This window comes from Eubalaena glacialis, chromosome 10, assembly GCF_028564815.1.
Source record: "Eubalaena glacialis isolate mEubGla1 chromosome 10, mEubGla1.1.hap2.+ XY, whole genome shotgun sequence".
Lineage (NCBI taxonomy): Eukaryota > Metazoa > Chordata > Mammalia > Artiodactyla > Balaenidae > Eubalaena > Eubalaena glacialis.
The window spans coordinates 8,553,499-8,572,302 of NC_083725.1; the positions used below are offsets into that span (position 1 = coordinate 8,553,499).

General features: G+C 49.2%; 1 protein-coding gene across 5 annotated transcripts in view; it reads right to left on the reverse strand.

The window, feature by feature from the left end:
- The window catches only part of PKNOX2 (PBX/knotted 1 homeobox 2), a 258,254-nt gene that overhangs the window by 21,292 nt on the left and 218,158 nt on the right, over nucleotides 1–18,804 (reverse strand). For all 5 annotated transcript variants that reach the window (XM_061203226.1, XM_061203224.1, XM_061203225.1 and 2 more), the window contains one exon: nucleotides 11,209–11,397. In XM_061203226.1, the coding sequence (XP_061059209.1) occupies nucleotides 11,209–11,397 (189 nt within the window). The remainder of the gene's footprint in view (nucleotides 1–11,208; nucleotides 11,398–18,804) is intronic.

Consider the following 18,804-nt stretch of genomic DNA (forward strand, 5'->3'; position numbering starts at 1 on the left):
CCTGTCTTTCAGGAATCTCACATGAGCCTCCCCTCAGCCAGCCTCGGGCACATTTCATCGGCTGCTTCCTCTCCCTCCGGCCCCCAACAAAGAGCCCACCACGGGGTTCCCCTCCGCCCCACACTGTCACTGCCTGCCCCTTTCCCCCAGACAATCCAAAGCAGCTAAGAAAACCATTTTCCCCCCCTGGTATCCTCATCATTGCCACCTAAGAGCTGGGCTAAGACCGCTTAGACTTGATGTAGAGGGCCAGGAGGGAGGCTCGGCCATGGGTCTCCGAGAAGGGCAGCAAGGCCTCCCTGCTCGGTGGCCGGGAGCTCTGCTCTGCTCGGGAGGGTTTGTGAGGAAAGAATTGGGTGCGAGAGGTCGGGGTCTCCAGGCTTCATTTGGAGACAGCAAGGCAGGCGCGAATGAGGTGTAGTGGAGGGAGCCTGAGGAGACCCACCAGGGTCGCTTAGCGCCCACCCTCCGGTGCCCCCGACCACAGGTCCACGTGTAAAAACAGGGCTTGAACCGGGTAACCTGCCCAAAAGGCCAGCTGTAAGGAATTAGGCAGGAAAACGGCCAAGGAAACAGGGGGAAAAGGAGGCCCCTGGCTTCCTAGCTTTGGTTTTAGGACTAGGAGGAGCTTGGGCCTTCAGGCTGCAGGAAGGTCTAGAGTGTGGAGTGAGGAGAAACGTGCACTTGGAGGAAACCTGGAGCCAGTGACTGCACACAGGGAGCGACAGACAAAGGAGAGGCATTAAAGGCCAGGGGACAGCCAGGGTGTGTCACCTCCCAGACCCTGGCACCCGGCAAGCTGGCCAAGCCTCTCACAGGAAGAGGCAGTCAGTACTGACTTATACGTCTCATTGTCTCATTCGATTCAGCTGCTTAAGCCCCCTTGGCATCTCCTCCGAGCTGCCTTTTCTCCCCTCCTGTACCGTCCGGCCCAGGGCTGGAGGAGCACGGGCTATAAATAAGCAGCAGCGGGGCAGGAGTCTGGCTCCCCCTCCTCCACGCCCGCCTGGGCCTCCCATCTGGCTCCTGGGGGGAGGCCTCGCTCCCATACTCGGCTCACCTCTGCGCCTGTGACCTTGGGGAAGGGAGGGAGCGGCTCCTGCCTCGACTTTTCCTTTCTGGGATCGGTGAGGGCTTCCCCACCAGCGAGGTTTATTCTTTGAGCAGAACTCTTGGCCTTCTCATTTGTACAGCTCCAGGGTAATGCTGAGTCTGACCTGCAGAAGCCTAGAAGCTGGAAGGGCCCTTACAATCTGAGTATTTCAGCTCCCTGAGGTACAGATAAGGAACTGAGGCTTAGATGTCCAAGCGACTTGCCCACGGTCCCCCAGCTGCGTAGCAGCAACAGGGCTAGAACCCAGCCCTCCTTCCTCCACAAACACTGGCCCCACACCCTGTGCCAAGAACTGGGCTGCGAGGTGCTCCTGGAATCACAGCGGTTCAATAGCTGTTGAAGGCAAGTGAGCAGATAAAAACAGCCCAAACCTGGAAGTACAGAGACAGCGTGGGCACCCAAGGAATGGAGGTGGATTGGGAATTAGGACCTCTTGTCTCAATCTCCTCACGCCTCAGTCTCCTCACTTATAAGATGTGTCTGGCTCAGTGCTAACACCCAGGAATCCTCGAAGCCTGACTCTTCAGCTGTGAGACTGCTCCAAGCCTGAGCTCCCCTCGTCCCAACCTCCCAGCCAAACATTCTCCCAGAGTGTAAAGCAATACTGAGATGACGTGAGGCTGAGGCAAACGTGGAAGGTAAATTTAATGGGGGGGGGATCCACTCCATGCCACTCACCCTAAAACTAATGGCAGTGACTTTTTAATAATCTCTGGTTTGGAATCACCCATGCCACAGTGCTCGTCATTGAATAAGGATATTTGGGAATTTCAAACGTAAAAAGTTGTCCCAGACTTTCTCCCCCAACCCCACCCCCTGCCCCTCGGAAAAAATATCCAGCAAGGTTAGAAAAACACAAGCAAAGCCAGTCAAATAAATATAAGATGTATGTCTTGGGATTCAACCAACACATTTTTACTAGCCAGAGGCAAAAGGGTGAGCTATCACCTGGATCCTTCACCGGCTTATTCAAACTCTGGCTGGTTCTCAGACTTGTGGCTTGGCTAGCCTCCATGCCAGCTTCCCCAGTTTGGGTAACTAAAGGCAATTTATGCATTGGCTCAGACCCTTCTCTTTCCTGCCCTCTCCTCCTACTCTGGGTCTTTGCTGGGAGGTGCTAAGAGGCCAAGTTACAATAGTAAAGGAATGGGACGGAGAACTTCATGGGTAGAGACCATGGGCAGGGCCTGGGCTGGCCCCATCTTAGCTGGGACAAAGAGAGGAAGCAAAATCTTGGCATCCCTGAGGTCTGGGGAAATGATATTCATCTCTTACATTTGTAAATATGAGCTGTTTCACAAACCTGCCTGAGAACTGGGGTGTTTTTTTGTTTTCTTTTCTTCTGTTTTCATTTATTATTGGCTACATCGGGTCTTAGTTGCGGCTTGCGGGATCTCTCGTTGCAGCGCGCGAGCTCTTCGCTGTGGTGGCTTCTCTCTAGTTGTGGACTGCGGGCTCCAGGGCGTGTGGGTTCTGTAGTTTGTGGCGCGTGGGCTCTCTAGTTGAGGTGCGCGAGCTCAATACTTATGGCGTACGGGCTTAGTTGCCCCGAGGCACGTAGGATCTTAGTTCCCTGACCAGGGATCGAACCCGTGTCCCCTGCATTGTAAAGCGGATTCTTTACCACTGGAATACCAGGGAAGTCTCCACTGGGGTGTTTTTTAAGACACAGATTCTTAGGACCATTGAATTAGACCATCAGCAATCTGTGTTTTTTAAAAACCTCCCTCACGTGGTCCCAAAGATCAGATGGGTCTGAAAACTACCTATTTATCATACACACTGAATATCAGAGAGCATTCTTTCACCGTGCTATTTCATTGTAATCTCACCACTAACTATGGGGTCAGCAGAGGAGAGATTATTCTATTTGCCTGAAGAGGAATTGAGGTCCAGAGAATGGAAGTAACCTTCTTGAGTCACATAGCTCTGCCTCGAACCAAGGTCTTCTGGCTCCAAGTGTAGCACCGATGCTCCCATGGAGAGATGAGCTTTGGAGTCAGACAGCCAGGCTCCAAGGTAAGCACAGTGCCTGGCACATTTAGGCACCCAATAAATCATTTCCCACTTCCTTTGGCTAAAGTCACGCCACTAGGGAATGGCACAACCAGGGTTTAAAACCTGTCCTAGACACATAGGGCCTCGTGGGTTCCTTACTTAGCAACAGCAGAGGTTCATCCAGGGCTGCACGCCTAGCAGTGGTGGTCACGCCTTGACACATGCCCCTTCGTTCCTGCCTCCCTGCCTTCGGTGTTCCTGGGCTAAGGCCAAGCCCCAGAAGTCGAAGCTGCGGTCTCTGTCCCAGACGAGCTCCGTGACTTGACTTTGCAACTATTTCTGGTCACGCCTTAGTCTCCAGCCCGCTAGAACCTTGTCTCTATGGAGACAGTGGGGCTGCGTCTCTGGAGACCGTGTACCGGTCTTTTCTGAGGAAGGAGCTACTACAGCAGCAGTGGGAGCCCCCTGGGGAGAAGATGTTGGCTAAACACACAGTGTTATTATCTTCCCGACAGCTTCCTCCTGGGTCTCAACAGACTCCAAACCAGGTAGATGGTGCTCTGTCTAGACCCACACAGAGCTGTTTCCTGCCAGGATCCTTGGCCTCATGAAGAGGCTAGAAGCACATTTGGTAGTTTCAGTGACATTTCAACATCCAGAGACTCACATCCCTGCTTGAGTTGTCCAGGAACCAGGGAATGAAAGCTGGTTATCCAGCCCAGGAATTCTTTGCCATGATCAGGAGCATGACAGTGGTGTCCGCAAGCCTCTGGAAACTGCCAGAAGGCTGGGAATCATGGGCACTTTCCCGGCTCCTCTGGTGGAGCCGTTCCATCGGGCTGGGGAGCATGCAGTCTCTTACTTTCTAGTAGGAAATGGGCCAAAAAGCTGAAAACTTAGAGTTCCCCAGCAATGACGTCTTTTAGGGCATGGACCAGGTGACCAGAAGTCAGATGGAAATCAACGAGCTGGGCTCCACAGACCTCATCCCACTCCTGCTCCTTGTGTGCTGTTTCCCAGAGACACAGAGAGACCAAGAGCCTCTCGGGCGGGGCAGAGCGAGGTAGGGGAGCAGCTTTAGGACGGCTGAGAGCTTGCACTCCTGGACGCCACCCGTGGGCCAGCTTCCAGGCCCTGGCTTCCTGGGGCCATCAGTCATTCTTGCTGAACCACAGTGGTCACTGGGTGAGTTTTACTCCACATTTCATTTTTGGAACAAAAAAAGATGACTTGTTCAAAAGGAAGCCCTTACTAAGAAAAAGTGAAAGGCTCTGCAATTACTTTTGGAAGCGGAGGGTGGAGACGGCGGGGGACAAATGAACTGGCAATGACTGTGAACTCTGACACGATGGTCTGATGACAGCCCAGGTGGAGCTGTGTCAGCCCCTCGAGCCATCTTTCTTCACTGTTAACAGCAAAAGGGCTTATGCTGCGTGGGAAGACTTAATTTCCACTCAAGGAAGAAACTCCTGGAAGAAACCACGATGGTAAGAAGAAATGAAGGAGTGAAGGAAAGGACTGATTAGAAAAGTTTTCCTTTATTTTGAAATAGCTGTAATTTTTATTGTACTAGGATGCCTGTGAGACAGGGGAGTGAACTGGATGATCTTGCGAAGGCCCTTCCAGTTGGGGATTTTAGAAAAACCAACGCCATTCCCTGGGATGTATTGTGAGTGGGCGGAGGGAGTGGGGGGCAGCCGGAGCGGGCGCCCCGGCTGTCTGCCATCCACCCCCAGGCCACTAGGGGTCTCTGCTGATCCACCAGCCCAGACCATCCTCCCCAAAGCCTCCCAAGCCTCCCAGGAGGACGGGTTTGTTGCTAACTTGCCTAGACTGGGGGTGGGGAGCTGGTCTGCTGGAGAGCTTGTCTTGACCCACCCAGGCAAGCCCTCGGCCCATCGTCTTGACTCCTTTAATGCTTCCTGTCAGCCTGATATGCTGGGCAGGCAGCACAAGGGTTCTCGCTCCTGAGCGTGTCACCTCCCCCTGCTTGGTTGCAGGGTTTTTGAGGGAAAGAGGGGTCTTTCTTTGAATTCCCCCAAACTGTCTAGCACAGCGTTGGGTGCGTGATAGATGCTCAGCAGATGGGTGGCCTGAGTGGGCTTCAGCCTGGAACGGGGTGAGCGTGTGCCTTTGGGGGGCAGGGACGTTGCCGCTGTCCCCAGACACCGCGTTCTTGGCCGCGTCCCTCCAGTTCTGGCAGAGCCAGCGTGCTGTCTCAGGCTGGGAAAAGCTGGGTTCCCAAACCCGGGAAGCCAATCACATGTAAACAAGCCACCTAATCCTGTTCCTGTTCCACTCCAGTTGGGAGCTTTCGTCTCAAGGGAACGGCAGCAGCTGCTGCTCTTAAGGAACATTCCCTCAGAAAGAGGGAGCCGCTCAGGTTTCTGAGCCTGGCAGGGCCGCCCTCTTGGGGTCCTGGCCCCTGAGCGGAGGCCGGGGGGCTAGGAACCCAGAAGGGACAGCCTTAACGCCCATAAAGGAGCAAGGCAGTGGAACTCCCGGAACTCAGCTTCCTGTCACTTGGGTCTGGGGGTGTCCCCTTTTCATCTCAGCAGCGACCTTGCAGGGTGGGTCACCACCCCCAGCTCGGCCACCACGGGGCAGAACTTCCAGGGGCTGGGCTGAGGTGCTGGCTTCCCACCCCCTTGGCCTCCGGCTCATGTTGAAAATGCAAACTCTGTGGGTCAATAGGTAAGTTTCCCCTTCCCAAGGTGAGGATGTACTGATTAGTGCCCTTCCTATTTTTCTGGAGAGTAGCACAGCTGCAGAGTTACATCTGGTCGGCTGAGCCCAGAATCTCAGAACCGTGCTTACTCTGTGGCCTCTCCCTTCCCTACTTTCAGTCTATTAGCAAATCCAAATTCTTGCTTCCGAGCAATTGGTTTCTTACTCACTGGTCTCTGAATCCCTGATCTACAGCTAGGTAGGGTCATGCTTCCCCACCCAGTGCCCAGGACCCTTGGTTCTCCTTCCTACGTGTCACAGAAAAAGTAAAAGCATCTAGTAAATGAAAATAGACTCATCCCTGACTCTGTTGCTTATTAGGTGTGTGACCTTGAACCAGCGACTTCACTGCTCTGAGTTTCCGTTTCCTTGGGTGTAAAATGGAGAAAATAATGTGCACCTTGCAGGCTGGTTGTGAGGCATAAGCAAGATAATCTATGTCAAGCACCCGGTACCCAGAGTGCCTGGGACCAGGGAGCTCAATAAACGTGGACGTTCTCCCCTTTCTCTGCCAGTTCTTCCTTGAGCAGCTCAAGAGGTGGCGAGTCGGTTCATTTGTCTCCAACGCATCTCCAATCCTTACCCCGTTGCCTACATTCTCCACTGCCTTTAAAGTCTTTGGCAATTGGCTGTGGTGATCAGACTCAAAGCATAACCTCCCACAAATTTGGCTGCAAGATGCTCCATCATTACGTTCGCAGTTAGAGATTGTGTCGCAGTGGTTTTCATGCCCTTGGAACCCAGCAAGCTCAGTAGGTGCTTGAACAGATGCACGTGGCATGAGTGACTGATGTTCCCGCCATACCCCGGCCCCTTCTCTGCAGGGACTGTGAAAGGCTCTCTCTGTTCCTTACCTTCTCCAGACTTCTCTCTACCCTGGGAACATTCACACTGAGAGCTCCCAGGTAGTCTGCTAACCGCCCTCCACTCCCCCAAGCTTGCCTGAAATGCCCCCTCCTCTAGGAAGTCCTCCCAGGGCCAGTGAATCTACAGCTTCTCCAATCACAATAGGATTTGAAAGTCCTCCTGCTGGCCTATCTATCTGATCCTTACAGAGGTTTGCTCGTCCTGTCTCTGGGCAGGAACAGACCCTGGCCATGAGGGCGTGCAGGCTGGGGCCTGGGCTTTCCCCGGGGAGGAAGAAGGATGCTGAGTGGTGACTGGGCAACCTCAGGCCATACACATGCTTTGCTCAATCCAGACCCCTTCCAGCGGCTGCCTTCCTGCCCTTCCTCAGGGTCCCCTTGCCCCCGAGCACTCTGTGTTCACATAATTTATCTAGATTCTTGGGTGTGACTCCAGCTCCCTCCCACTGAGATTGGGCACTCATCATGGACAATTCCCCGTGTTCTCCCAGGACCTAGCACGGTGCATACAGTAAGCTTCCCCTAAATGCTCGGCAAATGAATGAGAACTGTGGCTCCGCCTGATTTGCACTGGAACAGAGCTGAGGTTTACTCTCCACGGGGAAAGAGGGATGGATTTCAGGTCAAACTAATGCTTGAGGGGGGCGGGCATGAGGGTCTCTCCAGTGGAATGGTTTATTTGGTGCCATCAAGGAAGGGCTTCTTCACTGAGGATCTGCCCCCACAGGAAGCCTGGGTTCTGCCGAGTAAGAATCCTGGGTGTCATTAGGTGCAGGCAGGGCAGGGTGGCCTCCTCCAGAGGGGAAAGAACAGGCTGTGGCCCAAGTCCTTGGAAACCCCGGTTTAGCTTTCCTGCTTGCTGAAAGCAGTCACCCCCGCTCCGAACCCCCTTCCACCCCCTAGGAGAAAGCTCACACATAGAAACGGAAGGCCAAGCGGGGAGTATGCCCGGACCTCACAGAGCTGGATGGGGACACAGTATGGCATCTGAGAGAGGGGGACCAATTTGAATAAAAAAACATCTCCCACTTTGCAACACAAGGCTGAATGATTAGCACACAGGCAAAACCATGAGCCAGCAGTTTGCAACAAAGCTGGCAGGCGGCTGGAATGTTGATCCTGAGGATCAAGTTCCTGAGGGGAGACACCCCTCCCCAGGCCAGGCTGGCGCTCGGCGCGGCTATTTCAGGCTGGGGGGATTAAGGTCGAACCATGACGAATATGTGCACAGACACACACACACACACACACACACACACGCACGCATCCATGCTCCTCCTCTCTCCTCTGCCGAGCTGGCTCCCACGCCCGGACCCCAGGCAGGCCTGCCTCCTGCACTGACTCTCTTGGCCCCGAGGGTCTCTCCTTCCCAGGAAGGCCCAGGCCAGCCCGCGCCCACCTTGGTGAGGCAGAGATGGGAGCCTGACCTGGGGATGTGGACGGGGCAGCGCAGGGCACATCTTGCTCACCTTCTCCCCGACACACGCCTGGGACGCTGCACTGACCCCACCCCCTCCCCCTCCCCCCACTACTGCCGCCATCTCTCTTTCCAACTCCTTTCTGCCTCTGCCTGTCTTCAGCCTCACTCTCCTCTTCCTCGGTCTGTGTCTCTTTGTCTTTGTTGTTCTTTTCCTCTAGTTCTTCAGCTTCTTCGTACCTCCCTCTCAAACGTGACCATTGATATTTGTCTTTCTTTCCCTTTGTCTTTCTCCCTACTTCTCCTTTCCTCCTTTGCCTTCCTCTTGCCTCCCTTGATTTCTCTCTATCTTTCTCATCATATTACTTCTTTCAACAGATATTTACTGGCTGCCTATCATTCACCAGGAGAGGAAAACGTAAAGTCACATGGGATATTTACCATGTAAATGGCCCACTGTGCCCAGGAGTTAGTTGAGAGAAAGAAAAGTCCATGCTTTGGGGTGGGGTGTCAGGGAGGCCTCCATGGAGAGAGCAGCCTTATTATTGCCCTTGGGGAAGAGGCTGGGTTTGGTCCTGCAGAGGTGTGCGGTCATCACCCAAACATACAGGCGTGGAAAAATAGTGACCTATGAGGGCATCAAATGTCAAGTGAAAGGATGTGAAAACCCTGGGGGACGATTGGGGTTTTCGAGCAGGAGAATGGCTTGAATAGAGCTTTAGAAGATAAAGCTAGCAGCAGTGAATTTGTGTGTGTGTGTGTGTGTGTGTGTGTGTGTGTGTGTGTGTGTAGGAGGGCTGCGAGGTAGCCAGAGAAGACAGAAGAGCAGGTTAGGAAGCTATGACAGCAGCTCGTGTGTAATTACCTTATTTACCCACTGAAGCCTGAACAAGTAGGTGGGGCCAGTGAGAGGAAATGAAGGGACAAATCTGAGAAGCAGCAAATGGGACCACCTTGCTAAGTGTCTTCTCCTCTCTTTCTTGGTGTCTCTGTTTGTGTCTGATTGTCTGAGTTCCTCTTTCTAAGCGGATCAGAGGTCTTTCTGCAGTGGTCACCCCAGGGCCAGCTTCACTGTCAGGCACAGATGGGATGTTTACAGTGATAGGAATCAAAGTTCCTTCCTCTTTCCTCTAAGCTCAGAGGCACTGAATGCAGGGATTCCCCAGGAGGACTGATTTTTGCAGATAGCATCTCCGAGGCCCGGCTCACCCAGAGCCCACGTTATCCTTCTCTGCTAACCTGCGTCTCCAGTGACCCTGCTTTCTGCACGAGAAGTTGTCGGCCCGGGGACCCCAAGCCTGAGGGGGCCACTGTGGCTGCAAAGCCCTCTGGCCCTCCTTTCTTCTCCCACTGCCCTGGTACACCCCCGATGCCAGAGCTCGAGCTGGGGTTGGAGGGCCCAGGAGGGGAAACCCAGTGCCTCTCCAAGGACCTGATTATTTCCAAAGACTTGTGCTAATTTTCTGATATGATCCTCACATCTCTGTGAGGCACTAAATCCTCATTACTTTTCCTGACCGATGCATTCTAATTAGATCAACACTTAAAACAAATTCACAATAGCCACAGGATGGCTTTCCATCTCATTAACTCCTCACTTATTATTTTCATGAAAATTACTGATAAAAATGTGCATCTCCATTTGGTGAGGCCTCACAGCCTCCTTGGCTCCTATCTTGCATCTCTCCCATCACCGGGGCTGCGCAGCATCGCCATGGTAACCCACAATAATAGAAACTAATAAATTACAAACGAGATGCTCGTTGAGCAATTATTGTCCTCTTTTATGCAAGTTTCTTGCTAATTTTGATCATACAGGAAAGTACAATAAGACTCTGAAGGAATGAGTCTATTTCAAGAGAATATTAGCAAGCAGAAGCCTGGGCGGCTGAGTTTAGATCTGTAATAAAGTGATTTGGTGATTTCAAGCAATGGGAAGAGGAAATAAACTTCCGGCCTCGTGTCCCATACAGTACTCACTATCAAGTCCCACAGAGACCCCACTGGGGTGGGTTCGATGCGATTCCTGCTATCAAAATGTACAAGGCATGGCTGGCCTCCTAGGGGTCACCATGTCCTTTCCCCTGCCTCCACCAACCTAGAGAGATAGATTATACGTATCGATCCTTAAAACTTAAGGATAAAAATGGCACCACCTTTCTTTGGTATTCTTTCCAGCACCTCTCACCAAGCATTCTTAGAAAGTTTACCGGTATCCCCAAGCCTGATTGTCTCGTGGGCAGAGGCTAGTGCAAACCTCCTGGGGGACCCTCCATGTGTCTGTCCTGGACTCAAGAGCTCAGTGGGAGAAGAAGAAAGTGGTGAGTCTAGGGCTTACATAGACACCAGTGAGTTGGGAAGGTATCACCAGGAAGCTTTCTTAGTTTATAGGTTTTGGGAAAATATTCTGTCCTGGAGAGAGAGCCCATTCTCTGCCATTTCCACAGTTCCCAGTTCCCAGGATGAAGGTGGCAGGTGAATCTCGTGAGGGGTGACTTTAGGTGACTTACACAGTGGCCCTGGACCACAGGGAGACAGATGTGCCAGGGCAGGAGTGAGCAACTAGAGAATGGTTGGGGAAATGTTGTCCCGTGGGAAGCTGTTGTCTCCTATTAGGTGGGCAGGATTCAGGGAAGGCCCACTTTCCCCACACTCTCCTTCCCAAAACACAGAGAGCTCATCAAGCCACAGTCCCCTTGAGAAGCCTGTGAGGCTGGGATGTCTGGGTCCACTCCCAGCTCCGTCCCCGCCTCATCCTCCTGCAAAGTTCTCCATCTCCTTAACTCTCGTGCTCATTTTTTGGGATATCTTGGACCAGGAAGCCAGGAATCACTTTGGACATTGTCCTTCTCAGATCTGGTCATCTTCTAGGGAATACTGATGCCCTGGCATGCTGAGCTCTGGGTGAAAAAGGGACTGAGCTGCCTGAAAATAGCAGGAGGAGTGGATCAGAGGATCCTCTCACCTCAGGGTGAAAGGATACAGGGAGTCTAAACCATTTTCCTAGGTCTCCACGGGACCTTCAGATGTTCTGACACCTCGCTTAGGAGCCTGGCTAGGAGACAGGACCCAGCCCTGTGTGTTACCTGTGAGTGAAGGTTTATGGAGGGCTGGTTGGGGGAGTAGGGCCCCCCGAGGTCATTCCTGAGCAGGTTATCACTGTGCATCTTGGTTTTGAGGCAGGTGATGTAACGGTTACAAAAGTCCTTGCAGAGTTCATTGACTTTCTCCAGCTCCAGCAGGTGGATTCTCAGGACCTGGATTGCCTTCACCATCTGTGGAGGGGGAGGAGAGGTGAGCCCAGGTGTCTGGATCCCAGTCCCCTCACTGCCTTGACACCCCCCCCCCCAAGTCCCAAGCACACGGACAGAGAGGAGCCCATGCTCGCCCTAGGGACATACGCTTTCCACCCGCAGGATTTAAATTCTCCTTGTGGGTAGCTGCCGACTGTTTCCTTGCTTTGAGTTCACTGTTATCACAGCTGTTCTTGAGGCAGGTGTGGTATTCTGAGAACAGCACTGTCCTTAGAGGTTAGAAGGCCAGGTATCAAGCCCCCTGCCTGCCATTTACAGTCTGTGTGGCCTTGGCCAAGTGCTTAAGCTCTCCGCGCCTCATTGTCTGACAAATGGGGACCATTATGCGCTCCCTGACAACTGTACAGTTTTGTGGAGAGGAGCATCTGAGGGAAGGTGTGAGCTGCAAAGTGTGAGGCCTTGAACAGGCACGAGGAAGACCGAGATCAGAGCTCTTTGCAAGAGCCCCAAGAAGTCAGGGACTGGCTATTCTTAAACACGTATTCTGAGTACCTCATGTGATGCCAGTCACCTAGCAGACACCCCATCAATACATGTTGACTGACCGCATCATCCAGCATGACTTAGCTGGGTGCGGTGGCCTTTTCCGTACCCTTTGGTACGTGTGTCTGCCGCCTCTTCAAGTGGACGTTCCTAACCTTTTCAAGGCAAGAAGCTATTTCTCAATCGAGGCTTTTCCCTTTATCGTTGTTATTATTATAAAAAGAACGTGCTATGGAAGGTATGGAAAACAGAGGATGAAAAAGACTGCCCTTGATCTAATCACCCTAAAAAGAATGACGATTTTTTTGTTCTTTTTCGCACACGTGTATTTCAACATAGATTCAATCACCTTGTATGTACAATTTTCCTTCCTGTTTTTCCCCTTAGTTTACCAGATGTATTTTTCTAAGTGGCAGGAATGCTTCCTCTATTCTCCCTTCTAGACTGCAAGCTTCTAGAAGAGAGGGGTGGTGGCTAATTTGCTCACCCCATTATCCTCGTTACTAACACAAGTGGATACTGAGTAAATATTTGTTGAATGGGTGAAAGTTATTGAGTAAATACATTTTAAATTGCTGCATATCATTCCATGTGTGTGCCACACTTAGCCAATTCCTTATGGTTGGGCATTTAGGTTAATTCCAATTTTTAAATTTTATTTAAAAAAATGTTACAGTGACTTATCTTCCAACCTTATAGCTTATTCGTGTTTCTGCATTATTTCCTTAGGACAAGGTCCCAGAAGTGACAGAAAAAAAGCTATGGACATACTTTTGGCTCATGATAAATATGGCCAAATTGCTTTTCAAAAAAGTTGTTGGAGCAATTGGATATCCACAAGCAAAACAGTGAACCTTGATTTAAATCTCACGTCTTATACAAAAATTAACTCAAATGGATCAAAGACTGAAATGTAAGACATGCAACTATAAAATTTTTAGAAAAAAAAAAAAAAAAAAAAACCCAGGAGAAAATCATCAGGACCTAGGGCTAGGCAAAGAGGTCTTAGACTTGACACCAAAAACATGACCCAGAAAAGGAAAACTTGATGAATTGGACCTCATCAAAATGTAAAATGTTTGCTCTTCAAAAGACCCTGTGAAGAAGATGAAAAGATAAACTACAGACTGGGAGAAAATACCTGCAAACCACATATCTGACAAAGGACTTATGTCTAGAATATATAAAGAGCTCTCAAAACTAGCCAGTGAAATAACAAGCAATCCAATTAGAACTTGGGCAAAAGACAACATCAGACATTTCACTGAAGAGTATATATACATGGCAAATAAGCACATGAAAAGATGTTCAATGTCATTAGCCATCAGGGAAATGCAAATTAAAACCACAATGAGATATCACTACACACCTATCAGAATGGTTAACATTAAAAATAGAGGTAACACCAAATGCTGGCAAGGAATTAGAAACGGGACCACTCATATGTTGCTGGTGGGTATGAAAAATGGTCCAGCCACTCTGAAAAACAGCAGAACAGTTTCTTATGAAACTGAATATACCATCCAGCTCAGCAATTGCACTCTTGGGCATTTATCCCAGAAAAATAAAAACATCTGCTCACCCAAAACCTGTATGTGAATATTCCAAACAACCTTATTCTAATAGCCCAAAACTGGAAACAACCAAAATACACGTCAACAGGTGAATGGATAAAGAAACTATGGTACATCCATATCACGAAATAGTACTAGGCAATAAAAAGGAACAAACTACTGATACACTCAACTACTTGGATGGATTTAAAGGGAATTATGCTGAGCAGAAAAGAAAAAGCCAGTCTCAGAAGGTTACATACTGTATGATGCCATTTATATAACATTCTTGAAATGACTAAATTTTAGAGATGGAGAACAGAATAGTGGTTGCCAAGGGATGTGGTGGGGGAGAGAGGGAGGAACTGCCCTGTATCTTGACTACCATAGTGTTTCCATGAATCTACACATGTGATAAAATGGCACAGAAGTAAACACACACACACACACACACACACACACACACGGCTGCATGTAAAACTGGTGAAATTTGAATAAGGTTGGTGGATCATACCATTGTCATTTCCTGGTTGTCAAATTGTACTCTAGTCATGCAAGAAGGGGAACAGGATTCTCTGTATTAATTCTTACAACTGCCAGTGACTCTACAGTTCTATCAAAACACAAAGTAAAAAAAAAAAAAAGTGGGGCTTGCCTTGGAGACCATTTATGTTGACATAAGCAATATATAGGCATCCCTCTTAGCTTTTGGCCAGCATTTTGATGCCCAGGAAAACAAGGATGGGCATCACTCCCAGAGAATCCTATCAGGTGTGTCGAGCTGCGTGGCTCCTGCTGCATCTGCATTTCAAGTGGGGAGCAACTGAGGAGCCCCCGGGTTGGCATTTGGATTGTCTGATGGGTAGGGATTGAGTACTGAATTAGACTAAGTGTCACTCAAAGACAGAAACCAACAATTGTGTGTTTTCAAGCAGGGCTCAGTCACAGGGTCTTGTCCTCAGGGGATGCCCCCTCCGTGGGGCTGAGACTAAAGGAGACTGTGCCGTCCCAGGCAAAGAGGAGAAGAGTGACTTCAGTCCAGATTATTTGGACCAAAAGATGGAGTCGGGCACTGAATAAATTATTTGCTCTTGCCTAAATTTTCTACCTGACAGTATATGCTGTTTAATAAATACTCATTGACTGATTGATGGATAACAATACCCAAACATTTCTTATTCTTACTACGTCTCAGGGACTGTGTTAAACCCATCACATGCCTGATTTATTCCACATAACCACCTCTGCAAGTAGGTACCATTATTGCCCATATTTTACAGTTGAAGGCAATGAAGGCCAGAGGTAGAAGTTTACTTGCTTAACGTCACACAGTCGGTAAGTGACAGAGCTGGGACATGAAGCCAGGTTGCCTGGTGTTGCTTCACCGGCAACTAGGGGTCTCAGGATTTACACAGAGAAAATGGCAGTTGATAGGGTGCGTGGTTTAGGGAGAAAGTGGCTTAGTGACAGGAAGTAGGGGCGTCCAGGAGAACCAAACAGCCTTGGGGAAACTAAAGTTTAGGATTTCCAGAACCCTCCCTGGCAATGTTCCCGCATTCGGCTGCTCTGGCCTGGACCCCAGGAGCCAGAGTACCTCACCGTGCTTCCCCATGCGTAAACAGAGGGGGTTGGACTGTCAGGTGCCTTCTGTTTTCTGATTCTCTGAACGTTACAGGGACTTCTGATGGTCCTGGAAGGGACCACGTGAGATGATCTAGGCCAGTCTCTAGGTGACCGGATGGTCCAAAGCCTCCCAGACACATGGCTGCATCTTCTCTTCTGAGGCTCTCTTATCGCCTCACACCATCTCTATGTTTTCTCAATCTGCTGAGTTCTTCCGAACACTTATTGCAATCTCTCCTGCCTTAATATACAGTGCTGACTCAGCCTTCTGTAGGCACCATCAATACAAGCTCCCTTAATTTAATGTTATACATTCATCAAATATTGAGTCTCATTATATGCCAAACACTGGACAAGACCTCTGACTTAAATAAGTTGCCCAGTTAGCTTTGTCTTCCCCAGACAAAATAATCCTAATTCCTTAAACCTTTCTTCTTCTTCCCTCCCTTCCTTCCTTCCTTTCATTTCTTCTTTCTTCTTTCTCTGAGCTTTCCGTTACTGGACTATCCTTCATTTTCAATCAACATTTTATTTATTCATTTTAAAATCTTTTCGTGAATACACACACATACACATCCATACACACAGAAAAGTGCACCTATCTGTTTATAGCCAATAAATTCTTATTAGGTAAAAAGAATCAGAAAATACAATTAAGTAGAACAAAATAAAAAGTAAAATCTACCCAAAATAGCTTTGCTCAAATGAAATACGCATGCAATGTGTTTAAATCAGATTTGGTGCACGGTGGCCAAAAGTGGACCTACATTTTGGTCTAATAAAGCACAGGTGAAGGATTACTTTTTTATGAGGTAATAGACTTGGTTTAAAGATTTAAGAACATAGAGTAAATCATAATGGTATTCCAAGGCAATGAATATGTAGGACGTATTCAGTATTAGAGGAAAAAATGGGCGATGCCATTAATGTGGGGCAGCTGCCTGGCCTGGCACAAAGCCTGTGGGATTCACCATCAGACAGCTTGGATTTGAGTCCAGACCTACTGTTTACAAACTGGGTGACATTGGGCTAATTCCACGACTTCTCTGAGCCTCAGTTTTCCTCATCCCTGTCCCACAAGATTTGATAACGGCTAAAAGAGATAATAATGTGAAAGTGCTTTATAAACCACAGGGAACCAAATGCATATAAACTTTTGCAACCTCTTTTAATGATTTCTAATATCCTGTTGGCTTTTCTATTGCTGTTCCATTTTCAGATAGTGGAAGAATCATCCATCTTCAGTTTTTTCTTCTATATTTATGTTTAGTAAATCATCCTCTATCTTATTTTTATGCAATTTTGGGTTTTTGCCTCTAAATCAGAATAAAACTCTGACATATCAAACTATTTTTCCTAAGTGATCAGTGTCATGTAAAAAGTTATTCCAAATCTTCTAGTGCAATAACAATTCCATTTAATTTAATATCGTCATCAAATGTGATGAGTGGATCCTTCATTCCTTTTCTCCCAGTTTTGCTTCATCTTTCAGCTTCTCTCCCTCCCTTCTCTTTCAAAATAAAAAAACAGCCCTCTTCTTCTTCGCAGAGGGCTTCACAAAAGCAAAACAAGATGCACCCTTGCATTTCAGTCTCATATCACAGCGCACGAGCCCCACAAGTCTCAGGAAAGCCCGCAGGACCGGGGCCTCTCATTTTCTGGGAAGTCGCAGGGCATGATATCCTGAATCTACTATTTCCTGCCTGGGTATTTTGGACAAGTCATTTAACTTCATCTGTAAAATGTAAGCTGATAGGTAATACTTACACTGTAGAGTTGTGGTGAACACTGAATAAGATCATGTACACGTATGTCCTGGGCACACAAGTAGCTGTGTGTTATATGTGAATTCTTTACGCCAACACGCCCCTCCCCCCCACCATCAAGTACTTTTCTGAAAAGTGGCCTCTCTTGTAGGATTGCGGCCTCTTCATCTGATAGTAATAAGTCCTTGCCTTTCAAAACATTTATATACGTAGCACTTTACAATTTGCAAAATGCTTCTCTCTCCTTTACCTCATTTGAGTCTCAGAAACATGGGGACACACAGGCATTGTTATCACTCTGCTAGAGATGAAGAGATCAAGGCTCAGAGATTAGGTAACCAGCGAGATTCCAGGCAGCAATTAGGGAGGGAGGTAGCTTTGCCCTGGAGGGCAGATTCCGTTTACCCTCTCCTTCTTCTGCAATTTGGGAAGCTGGAATATTCTCCCTCATTTACGGATGAAGAAATTGGGAAACACACATTCCTTGAAGTGCTCTGACGTTTCCTGCATGTCACTAGGGCAGCCAAAGCTAAAACCTATTCAGGAATTTTTCCAGACCAGACCAGCCGGACCTGGCCTGAGCAGTTGGAAGGGTGGGGTCACTGGAACAAGGCCTGGGACATGGAAGAAAGGTTAAGTCCAGAGCCTGAAGACTGCTTAGGGAGGCCACCATGCAGGACAAGTCAAATGCTTTCAAGTCACGATGTGGCACTTCCCTTCCCACGTCCCCAGAGTTTGGAGAAGCACTGTGGTTCAGGGGAAAGAGGTGGGCTTCAGGAGTTACACCCACCTGGTGCAAATCCCAGCTCTGTAACTTATTGACTATAGGGTTCTCGGTCTTGGATTCCCCCTTCTGTAAAATGGGTATAATGAAAACCCTCTCATAGGGCTATGGTGAGAATTAAACAGCAGAGCTGAGTGCTAGAGAACAGCGGGTTTTGGAGGCTAGGTCTGGGGTCCTCCACTTACTGGGACGCTCTGGACAATTCACGTGATCTCTGCACTTTGGCGTCCTCATCTGTAAAATAGGATAGCGACAGCAACCCTCAGAGTTGTACTGAGGACGAAAGGAGATCTGGCCAGAAAAGAACTAAAGACAAGTGCAGAGGAAGCACTAAGAAAAGACTGGCTCTAGGGCTGCGTCACTGCTGAGTGTGGGCCCGGGCTCCACGCCTGTATTTGACCCACGTATGTGCTGTGTGGTCTTGAGCTGGTGATTTTGCCTCGTGTCTCAATCTCCCCATCTTAAAACGGGGATAATAATAATCTGTGCCTTGTGGGTCTGAGAAGAGGATTAAATAAGATAATACAGGTGAAGTGTTCAGAACGGCACCTGGCACCCAGTGAGTGCACGATAAATGTTAATTATTACTGGCTTTGATTATTATTTCCTTTCCCTGTTCTGGTGTCTTGTGGGATTTTTCTGCTCCCATCGGGGCGAAGAGAGTGTGGGTGGAAGGCTGAAGGGAATGGCTCTCTGAAGGGGGCCGCCCGCGGTCTCGGTGGGCCCAGGGCTCCGCCTGGTCTCCTTATTCACAGCCTCTGGCCTCTGGCCCTGCCTCTTCAGAGTGGGCCCAGGGGCCTGGGGGGCCCCATTTTGGAGCTGGCTTTGCGGTCAGGCAGCTATAATCTGTCCCTTAAGCCACACCAGGGTCTCATTAAAACGTGCCCCATAAGTGTTAAAAAAAGTTACACATAAAAAAATTCCATGCATGAAACTGAAACCGTACGTTTTACAGCTTCGGTTTGAAATCTTGCATAATATATAAAACCTCGGCCCTGCACTGGGGGCCCGTAAATCAGATTTTATAAAACAAAAAGCTTTTACCTTTCAAAGGGGTTTGGGGAACTTGCAAATTTTACAGACTGAAACCAACTGCCAGTCAGAGGCTGCTGGGCCCAAGCAGGGGATCCGAGGGCCAGGTGCCAGAGGCCTGGTGAGC